The sequence below is a fragment of the Rattus norvegicus genome, chromosome 6 (genome assembly GCF_021556685.1).
Source record: "Rattus norvegicus strain SHRSP/BbbUtx chromosome 6, alternate assembly SHRSP_T2T, whole genome shotgun sequence".
Taxonomy (NCBI): Eukaryota; Metazoa; Chordata; class Mammalia; order Rodentia; family Muridae; genus Rattus; species Rattus norvegicus.
The window spans coordinates 127094829-127108033 of record NC_141539.1 but is presented as its reverse complement, the minus strand read 5'-3'; the positions used below and the strand labels follow the sequence as shown (position 1 = coordinate 127108033).

The following is a 13205-nucleotide window of genomic DNA, read 5'->3' as shown; positions in this document are numbered from 1 at the left end:
ACCAACCCTATTTCTTAAAGTAATTTCTTGGCTGAGTGTGAGAGCAAAGGAGCGTGGAGTGGAGGCTGTAGAGAGTGTTTAGATATTTTTTAATTACTGAAAGTCGTGATGTACTATAACTTTTTCTTTGTCCTTAGAGGAAAAAGCTATGTATTCTGCTGAATTAGAAAAGCAAAACCAGCTCTTAACTGAATGGAAGAAAAAGGCAGAGAGTCTGGAAGGAAAAGTGCTGTCACTGCAGGTAGGAAAACAATTGCCTTTTAGATCTGTGACTTCTAACATAGTCTCATAAACCAGTCCTCCACCATTTAATGTGTGAGCGGTTATATCCAGCCCTCTACTGGCCGGCTAAGAATCTCTCAGTTGGGTTCAACTGGAGGTCAACATGTAGAAGAATGCAGATCGATCCATGCTTATCACCCTCTACAAAGCTTAAGTCCAAGTGGATCAAGGACCTCCACATCAAACCAGATACACTCAAACTAATAGAAGAAAAACTAGGGAAGCATCTGGAACACATGGGCACTGGAAAAAATTTCCTGAACAAAACACCAATGGCTTATGCTCTAAGATCAAGAATCGACAAATGGGATCTCATAAAACTGCAAAGCTTCTGTAAGGCAAAGGACACTGTGGTTAGGACAAAACGGCAACCAACAGATTGGGAAAAGATCTTTACCAATCCTACAACAGATAGAGGCCTTATATCCAAAATATACAAAGAACTCAAGAAGTTAGACCGCAGGGAGACAAATAACCCTATTAAAAAATGGGGTTCAGAACTAAACAAAGAATTCACAGCTGAGGAATGCCAAATGGCTGAGAAACACCTAAAGAAATGTTCAACATTTTAGTCATAAGGGAAATGCAAATCAAAACAACCCTGAGATTTCACCTCACGCCAGTGAGAATGGCTAAGATCAAAAACTCAGGTGACAGCAGATGCTGGCGAGGATGCAGAGAAAGAGGAACACTCCTCCATTGTTGGTGGGATTGCAGACTGGTACAACCATTCTGGAAATCAGTCTGGAGGTTCCTCAGAAAATTGGACATTAAACTGCCTGAGGATCCAGCTATACCTCCCTTGGGCATATACCCAAAAGATGCCCCAAATATAAAAAAGACACGTGCTCCACTATGTTCATAGCAGCCTTATTTATAATAGCCAGAAGCTGGAAAGAACCCAGATGCCCTTCAACAGAGGAATGGATACAGAAAATGTGGTACATCTACACAATGGAATATTACTCAGCTATCAAAAACAATGACTTTATGAAATTCGTAGGCAAATGGTTGGAACTGGAAAATATCATCCTGAGTGAGGTAACCCAATCACAGAGAAACACACATGGTATGCACTCATTGATAAGTGGCTATTAGCCCAAATGCTTGAATTACCCTAGATGCCTAGAACACATGAAACTCAAGGTGGATGATCAAAATGTGAATGCTTCACTCCTTCTTTAAAAGGGGAACAAGAATACCCTTGGCAGGGAATAGGGAGGCAAAGATTAAAACAGAGACAGAAGGAACACCCATTCAGAGCCTGCCCCACATGTGGCCCATACATATACAGCCACCCAATTAGACAAGATGGATGAAGCAAAGAAGGGCAGGCAGACAGGAACCGCATGTAGATCTCTCCTGAGAGACACAGCAAGAATACAACAAATACAGAGGCGAATGCCAGCAGCAAACCACTGAACTGAGAACAGGACCCCCATTGAAGGAATCAGAGAAAGAACTGGAAGAGCTTGAAGGGGCTCGAGACCCCATATGAACAACAATGCCAAGCAACCAGAGCTTCCAGGGACTAAGCCACTACCCAAAGACTATACATGGACTGACCCTGGACTCTGACCTCATAAGTACATTGAATATCCTAGTAAGAGCACCAGTGGAAGGGGAAGCCCTGGGTCCTGCTAAGACTGAACGTGATTGTTGGGTGGAGGGCAGCAATAAGGGGAGGATGGGGAGGGGAACACCCATAAGGAAGGGGAGGGGGAGGGATTAGGGGGATGTTGGCCCGTAAACTGGGAAAGGGAATAACACTCGAAATGTAAATAAGAAATACTCAAGTTAAAAAAAAAAAGAAAAAAGAAAGAAATGGTGACGTCATGAACTTTGTAGGCAAATTGATGGAACTAGAAAATATCATCCTGAGTAAGGTAGCCCAGACCCAAATGGACATACATGGTATGTAGTCACTGAAAAGTGGATATTAGCCCAAAAGCTCAGGATATCCATGGTATAACTCACAGACCATATGAAGCTTAACAAGAAGGAAAGCCAAAGTGTGGAGGCTTCAAACCCACTTAGAAGGAGGAAAAATAATCATGGGAGGAATAGGGAGGGAGGAGCCATGGTGGGAGAGGGGAGGGAGAGGAAAAAGTGAGGGGCAGGACCAGGTATTGGAAGAGACAGGAGAGAAATCCAGAGGGCCAGGAGAATGAATAGTAATAAGTAGCAGTGAGGAGTGCGGAACTTGAGGAACTACTAGCAAGTCCTAGACTGCAGGGTTTCAAGAGGCTAATGTGGACCTAATGTGGATGACATTAGCCAAAATTCCTCATAGTGGGGAGATAGATCCTGAAGAGACCACCTCCAGTAAATAGACTCAGCCCCCAGTGGAGGAAGGGGCTACTCACCCTTATAAAATTTTTAAACCCAGAATTGTCCCAGTCTAAAGGAATTGCAGGGACAAAAACAGAGCAGAGGCTGAAGGAAAGGCCATCCAGATACCAACCCACCAAGAGATCCATAGACACTAAGCCTGACAGTATTGCTCATGCCAAGAATTGCGTTCAGACAGGAGCCTGGTATGGTTGTCTTCTGAGAGACTCTGCCAGTACCCAACTAAGACAGATGCAGATACTTTCAACCACTGGACTGAGCCCGGAGACCCCAATGGAAGAGAAGGGGAAGGACTGAAGGAGCTGAAGGGGATTGCAACGCCATAACAGTATCAATTAAATGAACCCCTCAGAGCTCCCAGGGACTAAACCACCAATCCAGTAGTATACATGGGCTGGTTCATGGCTCCAGCTACATTTGTAGCAGAAGACTTCCTCAACTGGCATTAGTGGGAGGGGAGGCACTTGGTCCTGTGGAGGCTTGATGCCCCAGAGAAGGGGGATTCTATAGGCTGGAGGCAGAAATGGGTGGGTGGGGAGCACCCTCATAGAGGCAAAGGGCAAGGTTATGGGATGGGGATGGGGTTGGGGAGTGGAGACTGGGAAAGGGGATAACATTTTAAATGTAAACAAGTAAAATTATCAGTAAATAAAAAAGAAAAACATTGCAAAAAAAAAAAAAAAAAGAGTCTCTCAGTTGACATAACATTTAGAGCAGGCCTAGTGAGTGTTAGCTGAAAGTCACTTTAAATGCTTTAGCTCACTTTAGTATCTTAGGGACTCTACAAAAGGAAAACAAATTAATCTACAGATTTAAGTTGAAATCTTCTCTTCTGAACAAAATGTTTTGTATACTGTATTTCACAGTTACTGAGGGTTTTACATATTATGTTACTTGATCTTTTCTTGTGGTTCTCTCTTGTTACTGACTTTAGTAGTTGGAGGGAGTTTGCTTTGCTGGTTGTGTGGTGTTGATTGAGTGGGGTCTCACTTTGTAGCCCAGGCTGAGCTTTTGCTTTCAACAGTCAGTGCTTGCCTTAGCCTTCCAGATGCTGGGATGCAGAAGTGAGTCACTGCTCAGTCTTTGACTTTTATAGCCTCTTGTAATTTTATCTCTCTGTTTTCTATTTTGTATATAATGTCATATATAAAGTATGGGGGAGAGCAACCTCTCTGCCAAGAAATGACGCCAGAGTGGCTTGCTTTGCATTTTGGAGACACTTTTCTTAGTCATAGGTAGACTCTGGCAATAGCTGGTAAAAGTAATAAAATAACTTTATTTGGAGTTAGTGATAGATACTCTGTTTAGGATTGGTGATAGTCCAAGGAAGGAAACATTTCTACCAAGTTTTAATTTTTTTATTAAATATTAAATGGCTGTAAAAATTTTAATGTGTATAATTATTGTATGTAAAATATGTACATGACAGAAGAATAGCAGTAGAGGAAATGCCCACATTTTCTCAACCCAGTGTATTGGAATGCTGTTTTCATGCAGTTCCTGTGGGCATTTCCAGAGTCCTTCCAGTTGTTTCTATGGAAACTGGATTCTACTTTTCCCCATTTTCTGAGACCGAGTTTTATCTTCTGAGTGTGCAGTGTGCTTATTATGTCCTTCCTTCTTTACCTCTCATGGTACACACATTTCTATCAGCTAGGTTTATAGAGTGTGTATGGCAGCTTAAGCTGATAGTTTTCTAAACATGATTATGTTAATTTACTCTGTTAATGTATTAATGGTTCTTGTTCTGTATCCTTGTCAACATGTTACATCATAAGACTTGGAAGTCTCAGCACTCTGCTGACTGGGAAGGTATATTATTTATTTTGTACTGTTTTGACTACAGCCAGCGTAATTTATAAAGAAAATGATTTTGTTGGCATATGGTTCTGAGGGCTGGGAACTCTGATATTGAGTGACTTGTATCTGACAAGGGCCTTCTTGTTACATCATCCCCTTCTAGGACCTGAAAGGCACAGCCAGCAGGGGCCTGAACTTGTCCTTTCTGTAAGGCCCACTCCAGCAGCAGTGGCATTCTTCCCAAAGGCAGCGCTCTATCGAGGCTGTGTTCAGCTCTCAGTTTCCTTTATCAAAGTTTACTGATTATCTAGAAAGATTTATTTTTGTTTTGTTTTGCTTTGCTCTTTGATACAGGGCCTCTCTGTGTAGTCTTTGTTATCCTTGAGCTTGTCCTGTAGACCAGGCTAGCCTTGAACTCATAGAAATCCTCCTGCCTCTGCCTCCCCAGTTCCAGAACTAAAGGAGTGCACCACAATAACCAGCCAAAAGATAAATTTTTATTCAACACTTTTAATTGTGTCCAGTGGTTTCTTAAAGTGAAAGTCCAAATCTTTCACAAAACTAGTTTTATTTTTTAATTTAAAATATAATTTATCATCTTTTAAAAGAGCAAAAAAGCCAGAAAAAAACTTGAGGAAATTAGTAAAAATAAAAGGTAAACAAGTGAAATAAAATCCAAACAAGTGACAAAGTAACAAAATATAAAGATATTTTCTTCTCTAGTGTCCTTACCAGAGGGCTGGGCTATAGCCCAGGGGTGGGCTGCTTGTACAGTACAGGTGACACCCTGAATTTTGTTTCCAGCGCAGCAAACTCCACAGACCAAAAGTCCCATGTCATACATATAAACACTATGAATCTGTGGTCTTGTTGTTTTAGTGTTTAGATCTTTAAAAAATTATTTAAATTTTCTTTATACCAAATTTAGATTTATAGATTTGGAATAATAATATTGCTATTTGAAGTTTTGTTTCAGACATTTTCAGAATTCAACCCTTAGATAGCAGAATCAGTAAGGAGTGTGTGTGTACATAATTTATATGTATACTATGTGGACACACATGTAATTGATTACAGGGAATTGCTACATGATTGTTGGAACTGGTTAAGCTAGTCTGAAGGTTGGGAAGACCACGTCAAAGGCTCAGCTGGAACTCACAGGCACTGGTCATGGCTTTTGTCCTCAGGCCGTTAGGACAGTCATAGTAGGAGGCAGCTCTGTGAGTATGGAAGAAGCTGCTGTCCATCTAAGGGATTTTGTCGTTTTGGGGGACACCCAATCTCTGCTTTTAAGAATTTTCAATAGGTCCAGCCAGCACCTGCCAGATTACTCAGGAACATGAGTTTTCCTTGAGAGCTTGAAGCACACTTGCAGAATGCAGTGAGGGCTGTTCTTGTTGACTAGGGACTGTGACCTATCCAAGATCAAATCAAAAACAAGGTCTAGAATTTACATGGGTGAATTCTCCAGGATAGCCAAGAAGATTAGAACAAAGAAAAGCAGTGAGGAAGGATTATAACAGCCAGTTCTATCTGTTCTGGATCAGCGGGACAGGGGGAGAATGCAGGAGTGGAGTCCAGAAGGTACTTGAGAATGTTTCCTTTCCTTTCCTTTTCTTCTTTTGGTGGTGGTGTTTAGAAAAATCAGGAATGACTATTGCTCCTGGGGTGTAGAGCTCAGGGACTCCTAGTGAGGAGGGCCTGCTTCCTCTTCCAACACAGACTTTTCCCTTCACAGGGTGGTACTAGGCAGCAGATGGCCAGCATGGCCACATCAGGGTGGACTTTGTTCTTGTGGACCATGTGTCTGATGTTGCTGAGGGTGCCTGTGCATTCTTGTTGACATATGGTCCTCACATAAGAAGTGCCTGGGTTTTGCCTACCAGATCAGCATTTCGTGACTACCACAACCCTTTTGCCATTGTCTCTGAGCTCCACTCCCATGGTTGTGGTGAGCCATTGGAGCAGAGGGGTTTGGGGCTTAGGTTATTGGGCCAGGGATATCTACTTACCCTTCTGATCAGTACTAAAGCTATATAGCTGGGCACAGATTTAATTGCAGGACTCAGGGTGTGGAGGCAGGCAAATCTGTATAATTCAAGGCCAGGTTGGTGAACATAGGGCACTCCAAGTCAAGCAAGGCTACAGAAGACTCTGCCTCAAAGTCAACACAAAGATGAACGGCGTTGGCAAACTATCCATACAGTAAAATCCATACAGTAAAATATCCATACAGTAAAATAAATCCATACAGTAAAATACAGTTAGACCCTATCTTACACCATGTATAGAGGTGAACTGCAGTTCTCAAAACAGGGCCCCTTACCTGGTAATGGTCTTGACTCCTCTGAGTAGCTTTTGTTTTGTTTTGAGACAGGGTCTTCCTGTACTCATGCTGGCCTCTAGAGTGCTGGTAATACAGGCCTGTGCCTCCACATCTAGATATGACAGTGTGGTTTTTTTTTCACTGTTTCATTTATTTACATTCTAAACCCCAACTCCCCTCCCCTTTGCCTCTGAGAGATTACAACCCCCCAACCCCTCCCAAACCCCTTCTCACTCCCCAATTCCTCTTCCCTGGGGCATCAGGTCTCTACAGGATTAGGCGCATCCTTTCCCACTGAGGCCAGACAAGGCATCCTCTGCTATATATGTGCTGGGGCTCATGGACCAGCCCATGGATGCTCTTTGGTTGGTGGCTTAGTCTCTAGGAGCTCTCAGGGGTCTGGGTTAGTTGGCACTGTCGGTCTTCCTATGGGGTCACCATTCCCTTCAGCTCCTTCAACCCTTCCTTAACTCTTCCACAGGGGTCCCAAACCTCTGTCCAATGGTTGGCTGTATCTGCATCTGTCTCGGTCAGCTGCTGGTAGAGTTTCTCAGAGGACATCCATGCTAGGCTCCTGTCTGCAAGCACAACATGACATCAGTAATAGTTGGGCTGGTCACTGGATGGCATTTTCTTCAATCTCTACTCTATTTTTGTACCTGAATTTCTTTTAGTCAGGTATAATTCTGGGTCAAAAATTTTGAAAGTAGGTTGGCGAAGCCCTTCTTCCACTGGGGGCCCTGTCTATCTATTGAAGGTGGTCTTTTCAGGCCCCATCTCCCCACTGTTGGGCATTTTAGCTAAGGTCATCCCCATTGACTCCTGAGAGCCTCTGACGTTCTAGTTCTCTGGGACTTTCTAGAGGTCCCCCCGCCCCTCCAGCCCTACCCCCTGCAGCTGCATATTTTCATTCATTCTCCTAACTTCTCTGGGCTTCTTTCCTGTCTACCCCCATACCTGATCCTGCCTTCCCTTCCCTTCCCCCTCCCTCTCCCACCTACATCACCCCCTCTCTCTGCCTCCTGCGATTATTTTGTTCCCCTTTCTAAGTGAGATTGAAGCATCCTTACGTGGGCCACCTTCTTGTTAAACTTCTTATGGTCTGTGGGTTGTATCCTGGGTGTTCTGTACTTTTTAGCTAATAAACACTGATCAGTGAATACATACTCTGCGTGTCCTTTTGGGTCACTCAGGATGATATTTTCTAGTTCCATCTATTTGCCTGCAAAATTCATGATGTCTTTGTTTTTAATAGCTGAGTAGTAAGTATTCCACTGTGTAAATAAACCACATTTTCTGTATCCATTCTTCATTTACAGAATATTTGGGTTGTTTCCAGCTGTTATGAACACAGTGTAGCACGTGTATGCCCAGAAGTGGTATAGCTGGCTCTTTAGGTAGAATTGTCTTGGGGCGACGCTAACCAAGCAAGTGAAAGGATCTGTATGACAAGAACTTCAAGTCCCTGAAAAAAGAAATAGAGGAAGACCTCAGAAGATGGACAGATTTCCCATGCTCGTGGATCAGTAGGTTTAGCACAGTGAAAACGGCCATTTTACCAAAAGCAATCTACAGATTCAGTGCAATCCCCATCAAAATTCTAACACAATTTTTCACAGACATGGAGAGAGCAATTCTCAACTTTATGTGGAAAAACAAAAAACAAAAAACAAACAAACAAAAAAAAAACCAGGATAGCAAAAACAGTTCTCAACAATAAAAGAACTTCTGGGGGAATCACCATTCCTGACCTCAAGCTGAACTACAGAGCAATAGTGATCAAAACTGCATGGTGTTGGTACAGAGACAGATAGGTCAATCAATGGAATAGAATTGAAGACCCAGAAATAAACCCACACACCTATGTACATTTGATCTTGGATAAAGAAGCCAAAACCATACAGTGGAAAAAAGAAAGCATATTCAACAAATGGTGCTGGCCCTATTGGTGGTCTGCTTGTAAAAGAATGGTGATTGATCCATATCTATCACCTTATACAAAGCTCAAGTCCAAGTAGATCAAGGACCTCAACATAAAACCAGATACACTGAATTATAGAAGAGAAGTGGGAAATAGTCTTGAACATATTGGCACAGGGGAAATTTTCCTCAACAGAGTACCAGTGGTTCAGTCTCTAAGATCAGCAATTGACAAATGGGACTTCATGAAACTGAAGGCAAAGGACACTGTCAATAGAACAAAATGGCAACCTACAGATTGGGAAAAAAAGTCTTCACTAACCCTACATCCAAAAGAGGGTTAATATCCAAAATATGTAAAGAACTCAAGAAGTTAGACTCCAAAAAACCAAATAACTCAGTTAAAAATGGGTTACAGAGTTAAACAGAATTCTCAACAGAGGTATCTCAAATGGTCGAGAAGCACTTAAAAAAAAAAGTTCAACATTCTTAGTCATCAGGGAAATGAAAATCAAAACTACCCTGAGATTCCATCAGAATGGCTAAGATCAAAAACTCCAGTGAGAACATGCTGGTGAGAATGTGGAGAAAGAGGAACACTCCTCCATTGCTACTGGGATTGCAGGCTGGTACAGCTACTCTGGAAATCAGTCTGGCAGTTCCTCCTTCCTCCATGAGAGTGTTTTTGATGGTGTGATGGCCTGGGTAGTTCTTCTGACAGAAGGTTAGGGATTACCAAAAGTATATTTATTGAGAAATACTGGGTTACAAATTTAAATGCGGAGACCAAAATATTTTACAGTAAACTCTTATGTACAGTCTAGAAGTAAGGAAGATTTTTAATCCAGATTAAACTCAAGAAATTATGAGAGTAAAAGAGAACCTTTGTCCTTACAAAAGGATTAAAAGGTGAGTAGTCAGTAGACCAATTCGTGACCTCATTTTCATTGTTCAGAGAACAAAGGGTTTCTATCTACCATACAAGGTACTTGCACAAACTGATGGTGAGACAGTGAGGTAGAAATAGCCATACGTGAATACAGTGAGGTCTTCGTTTAAGAATGAGTAGATTCGTGCCAATGTCAGGGTGGTATTTGTTCCTGCGGATCTTGTGCCTGATACAGCTGAGAGTCCCTGTGTATTCTTGTTGATGGTGGTCCTCATATAAGAAGTGGCTGAGGTCTGCTACATGTTAGCTTACAAGAATTAAAAGAACAAAAACATCTGTTACTGTATTTCTTGACTTTATATATCCTTTAAATTTTTACTGTGTTACTGTTACTTTAAGAACATTGTTATGTTATCTTTTAGTAGCTTCTTTATTTAGTTTCTGTAAATGGGCATTGATCCATTGTGAAGGAGTATATGAGGTCAGTAGGTTGCACAAATTTACCCACAGAGGTGCAGCTTCACCACTAGCTGAGCTATTGATTGATTCTGAAGTTCCGCCCAGCCCAGTAGTTTGCAGGACACTTTGCCTACTGTGTTTAATAAACTTTCCTCCTCCAGGAACGTTTGGATGAAGCAAATGCTGCACTGGACTCAGCGTCAAGACTTACAGAACAGTTAGATTTAAAAGAAGAACAAATTGAAGAACTAAAAAAGCAAAGTAGGTCTTTTTTCTTTGTTCTCTAACAGTGCTTCTGTTGACTTGGGTGTGGTCTTCTGCCTTGCCACAGCTGAGTGAGGCAAAGTTACTGGACTCCGTTGCTTCAATTTGAGTCTGAATCTAATGGAACGAGAGCCATTCAGAGAGCCTGGCTGTCCAGTCAGTCCTGGACAGTTTGCTGTGACTGTTGTGTTGCCCGACTCTCTGTTGACTGAGGGGCTAATTTGACTGATCCAGTTTTCTTTGCTTAATTTTTTTTAAAGATTTATTTTATTTATATGAATACACTGTAGCTGTCTTCAGACACACCAGAAGAGGGCATCAGATCTCATTACAGATGGTTGTGAGCCACCATGTGGTTGCTGAGAATTGAACTCAGGACCTCTGGAAGAGCAGGTCGGTGCTCTTAACCACTGAGCCATCTCTCCAGCCCCGACTGATCCAGTTTTATGGTTTTGTCTTCTTGATGATAGTTCATGCTGTGGCTTATGTCCGATAGACTAGAGAGGGCACAATCTCAAGTGGGGTACTGGGTGACTCTTCTGTGAAGTGAATGGCTGAATGTAATTTCACTAGATTTATGGTTGTGCGTGGTCTTATCACCAAGTCCTCGGTACACTTGGGTTTGGTGCTTGTAGGCATCCCCAATTCTGTCAGTTCTCTAAAGCTGATGCCTGTACTCAGATTAGCAATTGAACTCAATGATAGGGTAGGCCTAACAGCTGACAGTGATGGCATATCATTAAGTTTAATTCTTGTTAGGCATAGCCAGGGACTTGAAGCTTTTCTGGGGCTGTGTTTTATTAGTACTGATTTGAAGTGATGGGGGAGGCGGTAAAGGAACCCAGGAATACCTTGGTTGAGATTCTCTGATGCTGTAGCAGTAAGACTACTGTTAAGAAATTAAGAAATATATACCGTGTGCCACAAAACAGAGATCAGAAAACATAAGCAGAAGGAGCTGGCACAACAGAGATGCTGATAGAACAGAAACAATGCTGCGGACACTCAGAGAATCAGCCCACAGGACCACTGCCCACCAGTACAACCTAAGTAGCTGGGCCTCGACCCCAGAGTGAGTGCAACAAAGTAGAGTAAAAGCAAGGGGCGTGGGTCAGTGCCATAGCTTCACTCTGAGACTTTGTTCTGAGTTCGATCTTATAAGAATTGACTAGCATGGGAACTTTGAGTCTCAAGTAGGCCTGGGAAGAGGCAGCGAGGAAGCAAGAGGAGGAGCATCTCTTGTGAACAGGTGCCCTGACAAGGCTGTAATGGCTAGTCTTCTCCTTCCTCATTGCTACTAATGTAGAACATCAGTCCCTTTATAGATCATAGAAACTGAGAGTTCCGTGCAGATCTCGTTACCTGTACCAAAGCTTTGGTCTTTCTGCATCACTGTATTCCTGTGAAGGAATTGGGTGTTTGTAAAGTGCCTGACTTGTCTTGCTCTCTGTGCTTCCTTTGGAGGTATAGTGGTGTCCTTTTTACTGTGCCATCACTTTTGAAATGACTTCTTTAAGAAGAGGAGGTGTGTATTGTGACCATACCCTAGCCAGCTAGAAGACCAGTGCAGCCGCAGTGTTAGTTGGAAGACGTGGAGAACCAGGACCCTGAGCACCTAAAGGATTAGCCAAGGCTTGGGACTGAGCTGTCAGTGGAGCTCTGCACCAAATCACTTGTCTGTGTGTGACATCTTGCTGCCGGGTGCCCTGATGTCAAAGGCCGTGTCCCCTTAGGCATTATCTGAGTCACTCACAGTAGACGGCGGTTGCATAAAGGCGACCTGACTTACTGTAGTGTTTGGTGTTTGCACAAACACCTATTTAAACCTCCAGGAGTAGAAAGTTTTCATTTTTTTCTTCATCGTGTCTGGTAGGGCAGGTGGTCTGGGTTTCTATTTGTGTGAAATATACTGAATTCTCATGATTAGTCAGTAGGAACTTCGGGAGCATTCTAGGAGTCAGTATTAGAGCAAGTTGTGCAGCTGCCGTGTGAAAAGGCCCAGGGAGCCAGTGTGGCACAGACAGGAAAGGAACATGGCGACAGTTGGTTCTGTTGTGTCGTTAAGTTATTCCTGCTTTAATAGCTTCTAACAGTGTTTTCTTACATTACCTCAGTGCTTAGTGCCACTTTTATATCTAAACACAAATGTGATTTTATTTTCTCAATGCTGTATCCTTGATTTGATAATATAAGTAAATTCTTGATTGGCTTACTTATTTCAATAAGCATCCCTGTATGTTTTTATAAGTCATTAAGTACTTTACATGTTGATTGATGTTGTAATACTGTACTTTATTTTTAACACAAAAGTTGGCCAGACAGCAAAAATTTTTGCCAGGAGAAACAATTTTGAAAAAGACAAATTGGTTCTTGTTTCAAGAAAATACACAGAGACTTGAACTATAAAGGCAAAGTATTGTTTTATTTCTAAGCCTCTGTAGACTAATGATTAGTTGATACGCTGTTTTAAACATTTAGACAATATTAGGAAATTTACTTTAAGAAGTGTTGTTTTATTCAGAATGGCTGATTATATCATTAATACCTAGATATGATTCAGTCCAGCCAAACATAAGGAAAGAGTGGTTATACATGACCCCGGTATTAAAGTTCCAAAGACTTCTTGGACATGTTGTCCTGTACTTTTTAAAGTCAGTGCACCAGTCTATGAAGAGAGTAGGACAGTGTCTTTATATAGTTCATCAGAATTAAGAATTTCTATAGACTCGTTATTAATGAGAAAGTATCACCAATGTAAACCTAGTACAGCGGAGCCATTAAAAAATGTGCTGTCCTGTATGTAGGTGGGTGCTTTCTTTTCTCAGTTTCCTTCATTGCCCTTAAGATAATTCCTGCGTATTTGACAGTGATTAGATAAATTGGAATGGAAGGTTTCAGACAGTTTTTGATTTG

At 42.0% G+C, this 13205-nt stretch overlaps 1 protein-coding gene across 3 annotated transcripts in view; it reads left to right on the top strand.

Annotated features, from left to right (window-relative positions):
- Trip11 (thyroid hormone receptor interactor 11) overlaps positions 1-13205 on the top strand; it is a 68361-nt gene that overhangs the window by 37134 nt on the left and 18022 nt on the right. For all 3 annotated transcript variants that reach the window (XM_087553439.1, XM_087553438.1, NM_001412193.2), the window contains 2 exon segments: positions 138-241; positions 10190-10289. In XM_087553439.1, the coding sequence (XP_087409565.1) occupies positions 138-241; positions 10190-10289 (204 nt within the window).